This window comes from Coptis chinensis, chromosome 4 (genome assembly GCF_015680905.1).
Source record: "Coptis chinensis isolate HL-2020 chromosome 4, ASM1568090v1, whole genome shotgun sequence".
Taxonomy (NCBI): Eukaryota; Viridiplantae; Streptophyta; class Magnoliopsida; order Ranunculales; family Ranunculaceae; genus Coptis; species Coptis chinensis.
The window spans coordinates 94938529-94959222 of record NC_141459.1 but is presented as its reverse complement, the minus strand read 5'-3'; the positions used below and the strand labels follow the sequence as shown (position 1 = coordinate 94959222).

Below are 20694 nucleotides of genomic sequence, written 5' to 3'. Positions count from 1 at the left end.
GTTATATCTTTTGTGAGGTACTAATTTCTACAGGTGACTCAAAGATATTATTTTTCGTTTTTGGAAGCTCTTGGTAACCTCTTTCCTTATATAATTTTACTTGTCCATGTTGTTATCTTTTAAATTATGCATCTATGTTAACATTGGGGACAATGTTTATAATAAGTTTGGGGGTGGGAACAAAATGTTTGTTTAGCGAAAAATAAATATGTCCAACATCGTATGATTAATGGTGATTTTCTATGATGAGAAATTACAAAAATAAAATAAAATAAAAATCTAAAGCCACTAATTTTCAAGGAATCTATGAAGTTAAGAGTCACTTTTGAAGTCATTGTTGCTTTTAGACTATTTTCTACCTCTAGAAATAGATTTTATTGATGAAAGTCTAAGCCAAAGTGGAATATGCACTATTAGCCACCTGATACATGTCAAATTGAAGAGTAATTTAATCTCCTAGTGAACTAGAAGAGGAATATAAAGACTTAACCCGTGAGACTTGAGCCTTTGAATTTCTTGGAGAGTTTTTACGTAAATTCAGAGTCCAGGTTGACTCAATCATTCTTCTGTGCTTAAATTCGTTGTATGGTCTCATTTTTTCTTATTTTGGTCGATCACGAAGTGACATCAACTGGGGAGATAGCCATTAGGTCTTGTAGTCTATTCGAAGCGGAATATCATACTGATAACTCAAGTAGTGAACCAATTAGCCTTTATTTATACCACCTAGTAGGATTTTCATGTTAACCCCTTTTGAGCCTTATATATTAAGCTTTTTCTTCTTAAACCAACTATCCTTAACTCAGCTCCAAATAAGGAGTGTAAACCCACATTATTGGCCTTACCCATATTTCTGAGAATTTCTAAAGGACTAAAGAGAAAGCTAGAAGAAGAAGATTTTAAAGGGAAAATTTACTAAAGTCAAATGAAGAAAATCATTCCTTTTGCTCAAAGTGATTCAATAGAAAAAGAATAAAAAGAAAATATATATATATAAAAGAAAAAGAAAAAGAAAAAAAAAAAAAAAAAAAAAAAAAAAAAAAAAGAAAGAGAAATCATTGAGCAGAAGTAGTGAGAAAGTCAAGTAATGTGATCTACAAAGTGAAGAAATTTTCCATGAATGTCAAGTACAAGATGGTCTTTAGTTTATTCTCATAAATTTTTGATTCCTTTTTACCTTTTTCTTGTCAGCCTATCCTAATCCCCGTCTTAATACCCAGACTTATCACAAAAGTATGATATGAAGTGTAGAATAGGCGAGAGGATGCTAAAGTGAAGGACCCGACACTTCACATGTGATTGATGTTCTTTCCATGAGACTAAATTGTTTTTGAAATTTTATAAGTCCGTCTTTCTGGCTAAGTATGTGGGATGTTATATTATTTAACTCATTTCCCTGCATACAGAGGTAAAATTGAAAACTTCTCTGAGAGAGAGACTTTCTTGTGAGTGTATGAATGGTGAGGATTGAAGTTGATATGTTCTTTGGATAGCAAGTTAGGAATTACATTACTTGGATATGAGCTTGTATTAGTTTGGCTAAACACACACACACACGCTTTGGTTTGGAGTAGTAATCAATCTTTTCTATCTTTGGAAGTAGTAATGCGTCTTGGTGATAATGATGGAAACTGTGATAATTAATAATTTTTGAACTTTTGTCGTAGTGGGTGAAAAAGATTTTATCTCTGAAAAAATTATATCACCATTGGTTATGCTATGTTAATGTTTGTGGGTACCGTTTCTGAAAACCCTCACGAGACTAAACTCGTCCACTAGGGGTAACCTAGGGGTTTAAAAGGCTTGTTACACATGCTAAGTGTAATCGTGATTCCTACGAAAGTGAGTTAGGATTTTTGTTTTTGTTATTAGTTTAGTTTTAGTTTTTGCTCGAGGACAAGCAAAATATAAGTTTGGGGGTATTTGATAAGAGCATAAATGTTATATATTTATGCTCAATTTTATATATTAGTTAGTCCGTTTATTTTATTTGTTTGATTTAGTTAGTGTGTTTTTAGTGATTTTGCAGGATCAGAGTTAACTTGATTAAAAGTGTTGAAACTGTCGAGATTCGAAGATATTAGTGTGTGTACGTTGATCTAGTTCAATGGAGGTATCCCATGTTGGTCAAGATATTGTTTGCGTGCATTGGATTTGGCCTTGTTGTCTGCTAATGAGAATTTGGGCTCTCGGTACCTTACTACCTCGGTACCGATGATCAGTAATAGAGAAACAAAGCTATGGATATGAATATTTGGTGAATGCACATGAAGACGAAATTTAAGTGAGCACGTGACCTGCATTCTCTAGCTTTGACCTTTGGTTGGACCTTAAGTATTTGGCCTCAAGTATTTGAATTGAGCGAAAATGTGGTCATGAGCTTAAAGTCACATGGCTAAATTAAAAGAAAGTAAGGAGTTGTGAGTGGGAATATGGAGCGAAATTAGTTATGGCCCATGAGCTTACATGACCAGCAAAGGGGTGTGCCCAAGGCATTAAAGCCCACACTCACCAAATCAATATGCTATGAACCCAGCTACTTGGACCACCTGATCAGCCTCCACCCTTCGTCTCTCACACTTAGAAACAGAACCCAAAAGCTCCTCTAAATTTTCGGCAGCAGAAATCGAAACCCGAACATGCACCCAAGCTCCAAAACTAAACAAGCCAATCTATCAATGCTTCTATGAATCCGCATACCACCAAATCATAGGACCAATCCCATGTTTCCATTCCAACCGAAACCGAACAGGAAAAGAACCGACTTCGCTTTTTCCGATTCGATCGCCCAATTACCGAAACTTTTGCAACCGAATAAAATCTTTCAATTCAAATCAAACACTGCTAGAACTAAACCTCTATATATACAAGGGGAGCGCTCTAGAACAAAAAAAAAACAGAGAAGAGGAGAGACAGAAAAGTGGAGCTCGAGTTAGTACGCGGATTAAAGCTTGGGGACAGAACGAATTGGAGGAGAAGACTTCAACGCAAGACTACGGTTTTTGCAATGATTAATTCTTCTTTTGATTTCGTTTTTCCGTTCATTGTTATGTACAGCTAAACTCCAAGTCTAGGGCAGATGAAACCGTAGGCTAATGTTTGTGTTTTTTGGGATTAATTTCGATGATTTCCAGTTAGTTTAAATTGTTATATTCTTCTAGTTTCATGTATTGATAGCTAGCTTATATCTTTCATATAGTATGTCACGCATGCTTTATAGTTCGATATTCGTTGCTATTAGTTAAGCCTGTTTTAACTGTTGTCGTCAAATTTAGATATTATTCGTGTCGTAAAAAGACGAGTAATCTTTTAAGTTTGATCTGTAGTGCCAAAATTTTAGAAGATACATGTTTAGTTAAAAGTTGTCACGATCATATTTTCGAGAAAGCAAGGGTTACCTTTCCCTCATGCTACTCGTATTAAATCTAGAATATTAAAATTACTCCTAGAAATATAAACAGAAGTCTAAGGTGGATTCAACAGTCCTAGAATTCTCTCCATTTGATAAAACCCAATTATTTAGTTTATAGTTTTCATAGTTTAATTAGTTTAGTGAGTAGTTAATTCAATTTTCCATAAAAAGAATATTGTCTGAATTAGTTAAGTATAATTTTAATACTCGTTTGTCGTAAGTAGCAATCCCTGTGGGATCGACCTGTTTGCCATCGCAACTATTTTCAACGATAGCTGTGCGCTTGCGGTTTAACTAGGGTTAGATTAGTCTAATTAATTTAGATCGACTAATTTCCTATCATTGCCGCATTCACATTTGTGGATTTCATCGAAAATGAGTTGGCCTTCGCGTGGAATTATGCACCTTAGGTAGGGCCTTCTTGCAGATTTGCGGAATAATCGTCCATTGATTACTGTGTATCTTGGGGCTCGAAATTGTATTGCACGAGCATTCTTTGCCTCAGCCAGTAGCTCACCATGTAAAATTTATTTCAAGAATGGGCCGATCCAATATTTAGTGACTTCCTCTTCAGATGAGGGCTGAAAGTTGGTGAGGCTGTTGACACTTTCTTTCTGGTATGCGGGTCTTTCCAAGATGTCTATGTAGACTGTGCTGGGGCAAATCTCTTGGGTCTTTGACGCTAAGAAAGCTAGACTGTCTACATGTCTGTTATCTTCCCTGGGAATCTAATGAGAACGTTTTGAACGATCTAATGAGGTCATTGACGACCTAAGCGTACTTTGCTAGGTTTGCTCCATTCGTGACATACTCTTTGGTAATCTGCTTGAGGATTAGCTGGGAGTCGCTGTAAGCTTTAAGCTTTGGGACTTGTAGATGTTGTGCCATGCGGAGGCCTGTGATCAATGCTTCATATTCCGCTTTATTGTTGGACGTTGTAAAATCGATCTTAATTGATTTTTATAGTTGGGTGCCTTCTGGTGATGCTAACACAGCCCCCAGTCCACTGTCGCTGTTGTTGCACGCTCTATCTACGTAGAGGTGTCATGTGTCTGGGGTGGCTGGTTGATGGAGTGAAATGATAGGCTCGGGTTCCCAGTTGATGTCCTCGGCTGGGAAGTCCGTAAGGAAATCAGCAACGACCTATCCTTTGCGAGACGTTCTGGGAACGAACTCTATGAGGTGCTCTCCGAGCTATTTAGCCCACTTGGCCATTCGAGTGGTTTTGTTGCTGGAACTTAGTACTTGCTTGAGGGGTACATCGGTGATTACCTTAATGCTGTGAGATTGGAAGTAAGGTTGGAACTTCCGAGCTGAGTAGAGTAAAGAGAGCATTGCTTTTTCCATCGGAGAATAGTGTTTTTCTGAATCTTCCAACGTCTTGCTGGTGAAGTAGACTGCCTTTTCGACTCCTTCGTGTTCGCGAAAAAGAACTGGGCTGATTGCAAAGTCAGTTGTAGCAAGGTAAAGCCCCAGTGTTTCTCCTTCCTCTGGTTTGGATAGGACGGGCGGCGTTGATAAATAAGCTTTCAGGTCGGTGAAGGCTTTGTGAGTCCATGTGAATGTTGCGCTTTTTTTGAGTATTTACAAGAATGGTCTACATTTGTCAGACGCTTGTGAGATGAATCTGTTGGGTGCTGAAACCATGTCTGATAACTTGTAAATTTGTTGCTTTGTAGTTGGTGTTGGCATCTCAAGGAGAGCTGGTATTTGTTCTGGATTTACTTCAATGCCCTTTGTGAAATAAGGTAACCTAAGAATTTGCCCGAGGCTACTCCGAATACGCATTTTACTGGGTTTAGCTTCATCTTGTTTTGGTGAAGGCATTCAAAGGCTTCTTGTAGGTAGGAGATGTGATCGCCTGCCTTTTCGCTTTTGACCACCATGTCATCTATGTAGACCTCCATAGTGTCTCTTACCAAGTCTTTGAACATTTTGGTGACCAGTCTTTGGTAGGTCCCACCGGCGTTCTTCAAGTCGAATGGTAGGACGTTGTAATAGAACGTTCCTTGCTCGGTTATGAAGGATATCTTTTCCTGGTCTTATTCTGCAAGCGGTATTTGGTTGTATCCACTATATGCGTCCATAAATGATAAAAACTCGTGGCCGCAAGTTTGATCTACCAGTATGTCGATCATTGGTAGAGGGAAGTTGTCCTTTGGGCAGTGCTTGTTGACGTTGGTGAAGTCTATGCAAAGTCGTACCTGACCGTTCTTCTTTGGGACGGCCATAATGTTGGCTAGCCAGGTCGGGTACTCGACTTCTCTGATGAATCCAACATTTTTGAGCTTTTATATCTCTTCATTGATGGCTTTTTGAAATTTGAGTGCTAGTTTCCTAGGTCGTTGTTTGACAGGCTTGACAGTTGGATCTACATTTAACTTGTGGCAAGCGACCTGAGAGTCGATTTCTGGCATATCAATATACGACCAAGCAAAAACATCTTTATTAAGAGATAGAAATTTGACAAGTTGCTCCTTGAGCTTAGGGTCTAAATCAGCCCCTACATAAACAAACTTTGGGTCATCATCTGAGCCTAGATTGATTTTTTCTCCTAGTTCTATTTGAGTTTGTTTCCCTTTGAGCTTGTCTGCTGCAGTTGATGTAGGGTTGGACGTTTGAGGATCTTGCTTCCTTGGGACGTCTTTGTCTTCGACGACCTGAGGTTTGGGTGAGGTCATTGTGCTGACGTGATTGCACCGGTGAGCTTCTAGTTGGTTGCTTTTGAGCTCCATAGATGCCTCGGGGACCGAGAAACCCCAGGACCTGGTGGAGGGTTGATGGAATTGCTTGGATCTTGTGAATCCATCAACGTCCTAGAATGGCAGTGTAGGACGACTTGACATCGATTACGCTGAATCATGTTGAGGTTTTGACCATGTATTCCTTTTCTCCAATGGAGACTGGCAGGATGACATCTCCAATGGCATCTGTGCAATCTCCGTTGAACCCATAGAGCAGTACATTTGATTCTATCATCATCGAGTCTAGCAGGTGCATGTCCTTGTAAGTTTGATAGAAAAGTATGTCGCACGAGCTATCTGGATCGATGCGGACTCTTTTGACTGTCCACCCGTTGATTTTGAGGTGCACTACCAGGGTATCATTGTGGGGTAGGCACACCTTGTCTAGATCCTCTTCGGTGAATGAAATTGTTGTTGTTGTTTGAAGGTTGGTGGGATTAATCACTTCGGCTTTGTGTGAGAGGTGGTAGATTTCTTGAAACGCTCCTACTCTTCTGCGCTTCTCTCGACCCGAGGTTTTATCGTTTGATGTTGTGTTTGTAATCATGTTGATTACTTTTTCCTCATCATGGTCGGAGGAGTGTTGTCTCATGTTGTGCCTCGACTGACTTGGAGATTTAGATCGTCGGGCTGTTCTGCTCCTACTTCTGTTATTGGCAGGTCGTTCATTGCTGCGGCTCCTGCTTCTGTGGCATTTGGTATCCAGCTTGTGCCTTAGGTCACTTTCTGACAAGAACTCTTTCAATTTTCCATCCTCCACTAAGTCTTGGAGGTAGTGCTTGAAGCTCCAACAATTATTGGTGTCATGGTGGTGGAGTTTGTGGAAATGACAGTATGGACGTTCTGGTATGGCGATCACCTTGTTGATGTTGGGCTTGAAGTATGGTGCTGTATATATCTTTTTCAGGATCTGACTCGGCATCCTGGAGAAGTTGGAGAATTCCTTCTTTATGTACAAAGGGTTGTTGGAGCTGGATCTCTTGTTGTTGTTATTGCCTAAATACTGATGGTTTTCTTTGGGTCCTCACCTATTGCTTACTGCGCTGACTTCTTTTCCTTTGCGCTGGGCCATCCATTCTTCGTATTTGATGTACTTGTCGACTCTGTGATACAGGTCGTCTAGGGTCTCTGGCTTGTTGCGCATGAGGGACCCTGCTAGATCGGAATCATCTAAGAGGGCGTTTGTGAACGCAGAAGTTGCAAAGCTGTCCTTGAGTCCTACTTCCAGTGAGAGGAGGTCCTTCTTAAAACGTCCTAGGAATGTACGGATTGTCTCACCTCGCGCTTGTCTTAGCTGGAACAGTGAGTCTAGGTCTGCCTGCTTCTTCCTGTTATGGACGAATTCTGCCGCGAATGTTTCTGCCAGCTTGTCGAAGTTACTGATGGAATCAGGAGGGAGTGTGTAGAACCAATCTATAGCTCTGTCCTTCAGGTTGGCTGAAAAGAGTTTGCACTTAAGGTAGTCATATTCTGGCACGCTGTAGAGTGCGAAGGTCTGGCTGAAACGTGCTATGTGCTAGCCTGGACACGAGCTACCGTTGTACAGCGGGAACGTTGGTTGGATGAACTCTGAAGGCAGCTGCTTGTGACTGATTTCTGTTATGAATGGTGACGCCTTGTACGTCTGTAGTATTTTCTGGGTGATCTGGAGTGCGCTATCCTTGTCATTCGCCTTCTCCAATCTTTGCATGATGTCTTCCAGCCTTTGATTGGTGGTGTTAGTGAGGGCTGTGACAACATTGTTCTCCACTGCGTCTGGAGGGCCGTTGTTGGCATTGGAGGTGGTGTTTTCGCGTATCGTCTGGTTTTCTTGTTGAAGTGCTATGAATGACTCCTGTAGCGTCTTCATCTGATCTGCTAATGCTTGTAATTGTGCTTCTATGGTGGATTGTTTGTGACAAGCTTCGTGGGCTTGAGAAAATGGTGTATGTATTTTCTCAAGAGAACAAACCGGCAGACGGCGCCAATGTAGATGTTGTATTTACTGGACAACGACCTGATGATTCGCGTGGTAGGGAATGGTTGCACTCTTCTTGGGATAAGAGTTGCCTACGTATCAAGTTTCTTGGGGTAAACTTGAATCAAGTCTTACGTAATTCATCTCTCTCTACTTATAGATGTTTGAGCTGACTTTCCTTATTTGCTCCAGGGCATTATGAAGTGTAAATCCACCTTGTGTGCTATCTTGATGATTCGCCATTACTTTGTTGTTTACAAAGTTAATGTCTCCGTGATTGTAGCGTTGATTGAGCTCTAAAATTGCGCTAGTTGGTTTGCTTCCATAAATGGCTGTAACTGATGCTGTTGGACGACCTGAGTGTTGGGTTGTGGAGTACGGTCTGATGGTGTGGGACGAGCTGAAGGTGGATGACCTGGTATGTGGACACGTGCACTGTAGTGTGGAACGGAGGGTACTTACACCAATACATACTTGGATAACCGATATATGTATTTGAATATAAATCGAAATTAAACATCCTATATATTTAGAAAAGTAATCATCCTATCCCGCCAAAGCACAACACATTTTTGGATGAAGCCAACAAACTTGTATTGTTGCTAATAGGCTACACCTCTAGCACGACTACAATATTCCATAGCACCCAACAAGGCAATATAACTCCATCTACAACTTGCTTTTCATATGCATCCTCTGCATGCAAAACAATTAGCAAGTGTAAGTTAATACTTCTGTATCCTAAAGTGAATGCTTTCCGTATTTAAACTAGGCAAGAACAAGAACCACCTTGTGAAACAAATGAAGAGTACATTTCCAAAGTAATGAACAAGCCAAAACCACTTACAGTACTACGTTTGGACAATAATTTTTCGTAAAAAATTAAAGTGAACATTAATGTGAATGGAATTGGCAGCGCTAATAATAATGACTAGACATTCAATGCATGCATGATATAAAATATTGTACGTCTGCAAGCACTTGTATCAAATAATTTGAAAAGTTACGTGGTGCTTCCTTACAGCTAAAGCAAAGAAGTCCTTCTACCAAGTTCTTCGAATTAGGTTGATGCCTTATGGAATTGATAATGTGTTACTTATAATTTGTTATAGTAACAACAATTATTTATCAATGTTAAAACAAACAATTACAAGTAGTGAGAGAGAATAACATAATCAAAAAGCAGCAACTATCACACCTTGTCATATGCATTTTGTAATGTGTATTCAAGAAATGGGTATGTACCAAAACAACATCTGGTACAAGGTGACTCCTACAGCCCATGTATCCGCAGCATTATATATTGTGGTAAGTTAAACCTATTCATTGCAAAAGAAAATCCAAGTGGAATAAATACCATCTCCAATTTGTGCAGTTATGCAGTCTAAATGTCAAAAATAAGTGGCTCACCTAAGCAACACTTAGGTGTAGTAACAGGAGTCCCAGGAGATCGTCGAAGCTCATCACCATCATCCTGTAAAATAAGTACTTGAGAAAACAAAATGAAGTGTCGATACAATGTAATTATGAGACTGAAACTCAGTGTATGGCGTAGATATTTCAACCAATTAATATGTTGAAAGAGAGTGTTTTTCTTCTCTTTGGTGGGCATCGAACAAGGACAATATTTTTCGACAAGGAAAACTTTGATACTGGAATGTTGATTTCTGAAATATTAGCAGATATTGAGATCTTTTGTGGTTCCTTCTTGAGTAGAGCACAAATAACACATAAGGATACCTTATTTACTTAATAAATAAATGGTATTCATTTATATAACCAAATAAGGTTACATCAATACATAAACCATTAAAAATAAACTAATGTCCTAATAATCCCATAGCCCCATAAATCCCTATCCCTACAGAGTTGAATGAAATACGTTAACTTGTAAATGATAATTTCTAAAATCAGCACAATGGATGCAAGGCAATTCACCACTTTCCAAAGATGCCCCACAACAAGTAGTTTCCCAGCACTCCTATATGAATTACATGAAGTGTACACTGTACAGTTCGGCCAAATTAAGTATATGCCTCTTGCCATTTCAAGTCATAAAAAACAAAGTGCTGCCTTTACTTCATGCCACAAGGTCTAGTTTGATTTTTTATGTTTATATACTAACTACCAACTGCTACCTACACTTAAAGCATACTTCGATGTTTAAACTATACTACTATAAACAATCAAGTACTGGGTATTGTTAATCTAAAGGGTTACCTATACTGGTCATCAAGATTAGGAATCTCAGACCTATTTGACTTGGGATGATGGCGCAAGTAGAAGGCACTCTCCGCTAGACCTTTGCTTGCTACGAGTTCCTTAAACCTTTGCTCCATGCACTTCTTGTAGTGCTCTTTTGTAAGAGTCTCAACAGTGTTCAACAACTCATTAGAGATCCCATGATTAATCAACTGAAATCAACATAGGTCAGCAAGGGGTTATCTGAGAAAACTGAAGACATCGACAAGGAAACCACGAGGAGCTAATAACAACTGGTTACTACCTCCAAGAAGCCCCAGTTCACGTAAGCACTGTAATGATCTCCATGGTTTTTGCTCTTTCTTCACCATTTAGGTTCTCCAAGTTGAAAACTGAGGATGATACCATTTTTCACTCAACAGCATAACAACTCATTCTATTTTCTTTCTCCTAGAAACTAGTATCCTCTATAAGAAGATATTTACCAGCTAAAAAGACACCAACAAATTATAAAGCGACAATCTAAATACACTACTACGCCTTGGTTCCTATTATACCACCCAACAAACTTATGAATCTATAAACCTCAAAAAATTAAAAGGAAAAAGGGTACAAGAGCCTAAAGAGATAATCTTCAATCTCCCCACATTCCTGCAACAATAAGGGAAATCACTAAGATAATAAGCAAAAGGCGTCATTCATTGTGAGACATTGCAGAAAACAACAAAGCCAAAATTTTGAACCAAATACAAGTTAAGAAAACCTCTTTTGTTGAAAGAAACCTCTCCTTCAATGCTTGTCAATGATTGACAAGAAAGAAATGAAAAAAATAAAATGAAATGAAAAATTCAGACCTTGCAGCAACACTTTCTATAAGAAACTTGTAAATAAAACCCATGACTGTAAATTTAGTAGAGAAAACAAATGTGTAGCCAAAATTAAGTAAAACCGCTATAATGAATTTCATTTGCTAATCAAGTTGCATTGAAACCCCAAAAAATCGAATTTAAAACCCTAAGAGAGAGAATAGAGTGATAGAGAGAGTGTACCTTCTATTGAAACGGTTCTCCGATCCGTTGGGGAGGGTTATTCATCGGTTGAGGTGATTTAATAATCGGTGGTGGAGACGAGAAGAAAGGGCGGTTCAATAGGGGAGAGAGTGCGACAGTGAGTAGTAGTAGCCTAGGGTTTTTTTTTTTTTTTTTATTTTTTTTTTTTTTAATTTTTTTTTAATTTTTTTTAATTTTTAATTTTTATTTTCTTTTAATGGGCGAGAGATAACATGAAATTTTGAGCCTGAAATTTTGAGTGGATTGGAAAACTTTTCGAAATAAAAATTGTCACAGTGAAATTACAAATTCACAACATTTTATGACACAACAAAAGTTTTCAAATCCAAAGTTAGTGGGAGACAGAGGGAGGTGAGAGTGAACGTGGCTGTGTCATGTTTCGAATTAGTTGTTTTTTTTAGTAAAGTTGTGGGCGTGCTCGACCAAAAGCTAGTTGGGTCAAATATTGGGTCAAACGGTCACTTAAGGTCGGATAATATGTAACTATTTTAGTAAAATAGTCACAAATAGTTCTCCACACATATACACTTTCTTTAAAAAAAAACCATTTGTGACCGTTTCGAAAAAGTACGTCACCAAAAACTTTTTAAAACAGTCACAAAAACCCTTTTTTGCCATTTGTGACCGTTTCGAACAAAACAGTCACAAATAACATTTTAAAACAGTCACAAAAAAGTCTTTTTTGCTACTAGTGTGTGCTATTATGGGTAAGGTTTTCAATCATCTAACTACATACCACCTAATTGCATACCCAAAAAAAATGTATTTAGGCTACCTATGACTAGGGTTGTCAATGGGTTTCGATAACCCGATAACTGACCCAAACCAAACCGATAAAAAATGGCTTGGGTTTTGGTAATTTGGTTTGTCCTCTACCGACCTGAAACCGAACCGATAAGATATTGGTTTGGTTTTGGGTTTGCATCCACCGAACCAATATGAACCCGAACTAATAAGATAACATTTTAGTAATATTTATGATTAATTTTGTATATGTTTATCAATTGTGTGGTTGAAATTAATTAATTTAATTTAAGATTTAATTGATTTTATAGTTTTAAGTTCGGGTTTGGTTTGCAATATATCTTATCGGTTCGGTTTGATTTTGGATTAAATGTAATATTATCGGTTTGGATTCGGGTTCCCAATTTTCTTATCGGTTTAGGTTTGAATTTTCCAAAACCCGACCCAAACCAATCAATTAACAGCCCTACCTATGACCTTCTTAGCCAATGGTTGATTGCATGTTTGTAAGATATATGAGTATATGATTGCTCGTGTCTAATTAATGGATACACAAAAAATCATCGATCAACAACTGTAATTCACAACATCAAAGAAACAACCCAAACACAACATATTTTATTCATTTAATCACTAAACAAACAAATAAGGGTTAGTTAGTGTTATCCCCTATTATTAGTTGTAATTAGTGTTACCTCCTATTTTCAAAAATATTAGAGATACTCCTCCATTTGTAAAATCTAACGGTAATGCTTCTTCATGTAAAAAATAATAATAATCTCGTAGCTGTTGGATCTTACAACTGGGGGCGGGGTATCACTAATATTTTTGAAAATGGAGAAATAACACTAATTGCAACTAATAATAGGGGTATCCCTAACTAACCCAACAAATAAATTAAAGGTAGAAAATTATTATTTGATATTTGGAAATGAAGATTTGTAAATAATTAGACTTGCACGAGGCAAACATTCTATGTCTACAAAATAGACATACGATTTGTCACTAAATTTGTATATATACGTTTTTGAGCAAGTTTTCAAAAGAGAAACTGTATACACGAGCTTACTTTTTTAAAGTATATGAAATCAAACAAAACAAAAGGTTGTGAGGTGAACATAAACTGCAGCAAGAGTGTATTTGGTCCCTCAAATTTGAAGCCCATATTATAAAATTATTAAAGGAAGCCCGTTTCTATATTTGGTCTCTCAAATTTGAAATTAGAGACCCATATATATATAGGACCCTAATCCAAAAGTAACCAAATAAAAACCAAGTCTCGAGTCTTGAGTGGCTGCTAAATAGGTTCACCGTCTGTGCACCACACCCCCACCTCTCTTTCTTTAAAAGTCACAAAGACAAAAAAAAAAAGAAAAGAAAGTTTTTTTTTCTCTCTCTCTGTCAAGTTGAAAAAGAATCTTTTTTTTTTTTTTTTTTTTTTTTTCCTCCATCGATCGTTTAGTTTAAAAAAGAATGTTCGAAAAGCTCCTCCTCATCACTCTATCTAAACTAAAGCTAAACTCTTTTTCATCCCCTTCTTCTTCTTCTTCTTCTTCTTAAGTAGAGTAATGGATTCAGGTGTTTTAGATGGTATTATAAGTAGACTTTTAGACGTTCGTGGAAAACCAGGGAAACAAGTTCAACTTTCTGAATCAGAGATCCGTCAACTTTGTTCTGTTTCTAAAGACATTTTCATCCAACAGCCTAATTTACTTGAACTCGAAGCCCCTATCAAAATCTGTGGTAATTTTTTTTTTTTTTCTTTTCTTACTCTGTATTTAAGTTAAGACCTGGAAGTTTACTTTTTACTTAACTCTTAATTGAGTTATTATTAGCTACTTACTCTAATTCTCTGCGTTATGCTTTCATAGCTAATATGAGCATGGTATTATTTTGCGGCAGGAAAACGTCTGCAATAGAATCTATGTTGTAAATATTACTTCTTTTTATCCCCCCTCTACTATGCAGCCCTCCTGGGTAGTACATCGCCATTTCATGGTCCATGGCTGAAATTTTTGTCTTGTTTTAAGATAGTAATTGAAAATTTTGGGTGCTTGGTACATTTATCTCGAGATCAAAGGGTTAACTACATGAGCTACTGACGTGTGTAGCTAATTATTTTCTTTTCTTTTGTCAGTTGCAATGCTTAAATATTGTTTAGTTAGAAAATGCTGCTAGTTAACCAAACAACATTGGACAATTCAGTTAAATTCGTTAAGTCTGACCATTTCATTGTTCTGGTACCTAACTCGTGCGTTTTAGCCCAAACTCTTAAGTTAAGTCATGGGTGATTTGTTTCTAATGCAATGGTTTTGAGTTTTGACCCTCTATTGAGTGTAACCTGGGCACCTGAGAATTATCAATGAAATTGACGTTGGACACCATCACAGTCGTGTTGAATACACGGGCACGTGCTGATGCAGATTATTTCTCGTTAGGTTGGTATAGTTTCATCCCTTAAATGAGCAAGAAGTGAGAAACAAGGAGAGAAATGAACACGGTCGTATTCCTTTGTCTCAGTTATTGTTGGAGGGAGAAAGAAGAAGATGGAAGGTGAAGGTATGGAATGTTTTTGTCTCCATACAAATGGACTAGCATCATATCTGGGGTTAGTATAAATCTCGTTATCATCAGCTGATATTGAGAACAAATTAAATCAAATGGTAAAATGGAGATTAGTAGTAGACAGGTCAGCTAGTTTGAGCACATAGAAGTTCAAAAGGATATGGATCAGACTTCTGCTCATTCATGGAAGAGAAGGATCAGGAGGTGGATTACGGTGATTGTTGGTAAAAGGGATATATGTCGTATACGGTTAATCTGTTTATGCAACTTGGAATTGCCTCATGGAATGCCAGTATATTGATGACCATAAAAGGAAAAAAGTAGTTTGGGTTAATCTGTTTTTGTGCTCAATTTTCTTCTGGGTCACGTCTTTCTCAAGAGTGAAAAAGTGGCTATGGGTTGCCATATGGCCTCTTAGATCTTAATACCATGTATCTTGTCTCTTCAGTTTCAAAGTTGTATTTGTTTTGCCTTTGCTGTAAATTGAAGGTATAGTATGCATCTATGTGAGCTAAAATCCTGAAACATGTTATTTTTGGGAGGAAGATAAGGCAGATTTTACATGTGATTGCTGAAGCTAAATGGAGTACCCATTCTAAAAGAAATATAAGTTGGCCTCAGGGGAGCTTCGAGAACTTTTGAAACCATAAACAGAGGGGTCTGTTGGAGAAAAAGAAAAACTATGATTGATTTGGGCTAAAGGAGATATGCTCAAAGAAGAGCAAGTTATCTATATTCTTTATCATAAATGGGTGGATGGAGGAGGACCAAATTAAGTTGTAAAGATTCACTGTCAATTAAGAGGCCATGTTTTTAGTTTTATTTTGTTTCTTTGTAATAGTAGGCTTTCTCGGCCTACTTTATTTTCTTTTCACTTTTAATTTTACCGAGCCAAAAAAAATGAAAAGAAAAAAAGAGACCATGTAACTGCAATTAGGGTTCAATTAACCATGTAAGTTTTGATGACTTTGATTGTTTGTACAGGGTCATTCTCTAGCCTGAGTCTGGACAGACCATATCCTCAACCCAAAGCCTAAGATGCATATGCTGTACCCTTCTCCCACGTAACATCGGCACTCCATATTTGACAAAAAATCCGTGTCGGATAAGTATAGCGTATCCATGTCATTTAGCTTTCTCCTAGTGACTTCTTTCTTTCTAATGTTTTCTGTTTTTTTTTGAGTTCTTTTAAGTCAAGGATATTTCCTCATGGTGTCCAAACACTATTTTTATAAATTTTGGGTTATGGACATATGCCTCTTTCCCTTGGAAATATCCAAACACTACCTTCATATATTAACCACAACAATTTTCTGTTAACTAGTTAAAGTTCCTGATAAAAAGGAAAAAAGTCTTGACCGCTGACAAATATGGAAATGCTTTTACAGCTTTCTTCTCTAACACTAATGTTCTTTTTTCTGCTACTAGGTGACATTCATGGTCAGTACTCTGATCTATTAAGGCTTTTCGAGTATGGTGGATTGCCTCCGCAAGCAAATTACTTATTCTTGGGAGATTACGTGGACCGTGGGAAGCAAAGCCTGGAAACGATATGTCTTCTCCTTGCATATAAAATAAAGTACCCAGAAAACTTTTTCCTCTTGAGGGGCAACCATGAGTGTGCTTCTATAAACCGTATATATGGATTTTATGATGAATGCAAGAGAAGATTCAATGTCAGACTCTGGAAAATATTCACCGATTGTTTTAACTGCCTACCTGTAGCAGCTCTCATAGATGAAAAGATTCTCTGCATGCATGGAGGCCTGTCTCCTGATTTACAATCTTTGGATCAAATACGAAATCTGCAGCGCCCAACTGATGTCCCAGACACTGGTCTGCTTTGTGATCTTCTCTGGTCAGATCCCAGTAAAGACGTGAAAGGGTGGGGAATGAATGATAGGGGTGTTTCATATACCTTTGGACCTGATAAGGTGACTGAATTTCTTCAGAAGCACGATCTGGACCTTATTTGTCGCGCACATCAGGTAAAAATATATATCTGCTTGTTCTTACATTCCACTGTAAATTTAAACTCAAATGTTTGAACTGATGAGCTCTCTCTCTCTATAATCAACAGGTTGTGGAGGATGGCTACGAGTTTTTTGCTGACAGGCAACTTGTAACAATATTTTCAGCCCCTAATTACTGCGGTGAATTTGACAATGCTGGTGCCATGATGAGTGTTGATGAAACCTTAATGTGCTCTTTCCAAATACTGAAGCCTTCAGAAAAGAAACAAAAGGTCAGCTATGGAAGCACAACTACAGCTAAGCCTGGAACTCCAATCAAGGTATGTTTGCCCTTTTCCGTGGATAACATGAGCTACTTTCTAATGAGTACAATGCCTGATGTAAAATGAAAGCAGGGTCAACTTTATTAAAACGTCACTCAATATAGTTACACAGAATCGATAGATTAGGAATTTTCAACAAAATTGTAAGACTTAACTTTTTGTAACTTAAAAACTGCTGTTTTACACCTATTACAAGCTCCATATTTGTAAACTGGGATTTTTGTCTAACAAGAATCCAACCCCTAAAATGAAAACTAAGGGCGTAAAACCATTAGTTTTTCGCAATGACAATTTTGATGGGGAAATTAAAGAAGGAAGGCAATGGGGAAATGTTTTTGTAACAATTCTTCATGAAAGCTCTTGAAGGCGGGGGAAAAATCCATGCATGCTTATATTTCCTAGCTAATCAGTAAAAACTGCGGTTGCCTATACACATACCATAATTACTTGCACTCAATTAACAATGTAAATAAATGAAAACTTAGCAAATATATGGACCTTTCTAATCTTGATGGTCCTACTAAGGGTGGGATATGTAAGACGCAGGTGTGGCATACTATGCAATGCATCACGGTGACTAGAGGAAGTTTTAATTTTTTTGGACTCCTACTTGTAAATGCCTTGAGTTTCTTGCACCCGTGCTTGTTATTTTGACAAATTGCCACTGTTTTTGTTGGCTTAATGTCACATCAGTAAAGACTTTCTGTTGAATGTTCCACTGAAAGTAGAACAATTATCAATCTATTATCATCCACCCGCAATCCGATGAAAGTATCTTTGTCCATCAAATCTCCATTGTGATGTGACTTTTCTCCCAACTTTCTGCTCTGTGAGACAAGTACTTTGTCCTTTTAATCTCCACATTCCCTCGAAGTACTTTTTGAAGAGCTCTTTTAACCACTCGACACACCTTTGGCCCTGCAATCCATATGCCCTCAACAGACCCCTCCACCTTTAGAAACAACTTGCTTTCCTCAGTCCACATGCTTTGCCTACAAAACTCCTGTGAAATATCCCCATCCAAACAAACATCACTGCATTATGTGCCTTGATACTCACCTTCACGTATCATAGACATTTTGCATTCCAAGACAATAATGCTTAGATTTAAGGCGTTCTGGATTCGGAGTTGTCTTTTACCTCTGCACTTCGAGTATACCACATTTTAGTCACTAAAAAAATGAAAAATATTAATGTTAAAATTACCCAGTCATGAACATAGGTGTCCTGACTTACGATGTATGTCCTGTGGTAGAGCCAGGAATATGGTTGAGGGTTAGCCCAAACGAAATAATGAAAACCACTTGACTAGCCATAATATTCACAAATATTTGGTTTTCTCTACTGGTAACAAATAAAAAGTTTGTTGTAGAAGATCATTTGATCACATGTGTTTGTCGTGCCATGGTTTTACATTTCATTTATGCTAGTGGAGACCGGAAAGAAAATGTTTTTACCTATTTTTAGTATTCAAAACATATATTTGTCAAACATTCAAAGAGAAGAAAGAAGTATAGAAGAGCCACACATGGTGATCTAAACAAACCAAATAAATTTAGGCAACTGTTCCAATTTGCATTTATATTGACGCAAGTAGCAAATTTAGGGGGTTGGTCAAACACTTAGCTAATTGATAATGACTAGAGGGAATTCATTGAAAACTTAGACTACTTAGACTTTTTTGGCTTATCGTGGAGTATTTAGACTTTAAACTGATTGAGTTGGGATGTAAGTTGGGTTCTTGGGGTAAGTTTTCCAATAGAAATGACATGGGGATGTAGTGACAATGTGACTTGTGCCCCCTAATTAACCAGCAGCCGACTAAAGACTGATTCCTTTTCTTTGTTCTGAACTTGTGTTAAAACGTATGATGCTCTTATAAGCTAAAAGCTTACCTTGTATATATTATGTGAACTTACAAAATTCCAGGGTTAGCCAAGGCTACACCCTGTGTATTCCAGAGAGGGGAGAGGGGGGAAGATGCTTATGGTGAAATGAATGTTACTTTTACAAACTTGGGGTTAATCGTATAAGGATGGTTGTTTACCAATTAGTGTGAATTTCATGACTTAATTGAAACAATTGTTCTCACGTTACACCCTGTTAAATCTCATGTGGTACAGAGGTAAGTGCCTTGTATTGTTGATTAGTAATTTAGTAGCCTCTTGCTACAATGAGTCAATAGCATTGCAATTACCTTTACTCTGGTCACCCTGATGTACCAGCAAATTAAATCTTAAATGTATCAATAATAATAATAAATAGAACCTTGTTTTCCCTTTTAACAGTGCGATTGGATTTAATGATTTTGATTGATCATTTTTTAAATTCATTATTTATACTTTGATTGTTATTATTGTGAGATAGTTATTGACTTATTGTCAGTTCTGAAGATTTTGGAGCTTTTAAAGTATAACATATTTGTTACTTCCAAGGACTCATAGGCACAACCGCCCTGTGTCTTGTCAGTGACCCCATTCTCTTCCAAGGAACACTGGTCTCATTCTCCTACATTTAACTGTTAGATGAATTTTCTCAATGTTGAGTTCGCAGTTGATGGATTGATCTGTATATTCCTCTTTAGGGTTGTCAACAGATACCCCTATTCTTATTTCGGATACTGATTACTGAGTTCTACTCATATTGATGTTGGTTTCAGATTTAGCGAAGGTAGATTTGCCCAAATAATTTGCCATCAGATACTCCACTCTTTACTGGCCCATTCACCACCGACGCCACCGAGTAGTCTCTAGTCACATATGTGTGGACTTTATAGTTAGAATTTTTTGCTGGCGCATACCTAGTTTTTGCCACCTTATTTTTTTATTAGATTTTGATGTTTAGGATAAAAAAAAAGGAGTCATGTGATCTATGTTAATTTGTCTTCACAAGGTCATAGCATCAAGCTGAATGTTGTTCTTCCATAGTTGATTTGCAAATATATTCAAAGAAACTGTGTATGTTCTTTGACTGTTGACAAACCATTCTTCCTTTTATAACAAATCACGATCTGTTTATTGAATGTTATTTTGCTTTCATTTGTCTCTGTTTTCAGTCATTCCTGGGTGCAAAAGTCTGAGCGGCGCAATGATGGAGAGAAGATGATCTATTAACGGGCACAATGTCCATACAAGGAATGGGACATTTCAGTGCAAGAGATTTGTAAAGACAGAAACTATCATCTGAAAATGAGTTTAGATTTCATTCCTGGTATAAAGTTAGATTTAATTTGCTGTAACTTTCTACTTCCATGTATACGACCTGTTTAGTTTGGTGTGTGCATTTAACATTTCAACGTCTAGGTACTGGACTAGATAACTTTGCTCCATGCTTTAATTTTCTGGAGAACTAGATCTTCCCCGTCTTTTTATTAGAGATTAGTCTACTCTTCATTGATCGCTTCTCAAATTGTTCTCATGCTGCGATTTAATTATGCTAGGTAATGGTTATGCTGTTATGTCCAAAGCTCAAGTTTAGGACCGACAATGGTTCATACAGTTGTGGTTTATAATGCCCCAGCTCGTTTCCTGTGTTCACAATCTCTAAAGCACTTTCGTGTCCTGTAGCAATCACAATAGTGAACAAAGCACAGACAGTAAATAGACCTACTTAATTGAAATCATCTCGTAGATTGAGAGTCAACATAATTGTTGGTGTAGTTGGTTGTGCTACATATTAAGCTGACCAGCGGATTTCATGAAAAT

At 37.5% G+C, this 20694-nt stretch overlaps 1 protein-coding gene and 1 long non-coding RNA gene across 6 annotated transcripts; one reads left to right on the top strand and one right to left on the bottom strand.

The window, feature by feature from the left end:
• Nucleotides 1-8592: 8592 nt before the first annotated feature.
• Nucleotides 8593-11501, bottom strand: LOC147505849 (uncharacterized). Of its 4 annotated transcripts, XR_015220690.1 has the most exons (6): nt 11365-11501; nt 10620-10966; nt 10334-10527; nt 9524-9587; nt 9312-9432; nt 8593-8809 (listed from the first exon to the last, which is right to left on the bottom strand). It is a non-coding gene; the product is annotated as an uncharacterized LOC147505849 (long non-coding RNA). The 4 variants fall into 4 exon arrangements; XR_015220688.1 differs by having other exon boundaries at nt 9524-10527; XR_015220689.1 differs by having other exon boundaries at nt 9359-9432; nt 9524-10527.
• Nucleotides 11502-13495: 1994 nt separating this feature from the next.
• On the top strand, nt 13496-20391 carry LOC147505848 (serine/threonine-protein phosphatase PP1 isozyme 3-like). 2 transcript variants are annotated; one of them, XM_086558253.1, is made up of 4 exons: nt 13496-13872; nt 16123-16682; nt 16775-16987; nt 20046-20391. In XM_086558253.1, the coding sequence occupies exons 1-4, from the start codon at nt 13698-13700 to the stop codon at nt 20067-20069; spliced, it is 972 nt and encodes a 323-aa protein (XP_086414379.1). In that variant the 5' UTR covers nt 13496-13697; the 3' UTR covers nt 20070-20391. The 2 variants fall into 2 exon arrangements, with proteins under 2 accessions (XP_086414379.1, XP_086414380.1); XM_086558254.1 differs by having other exon boundaries at nt 13503-13872; nt 15679-16682.
• The last annotated feature ends 303 nt before the right edge of the window (nt 20392-20694 follow it).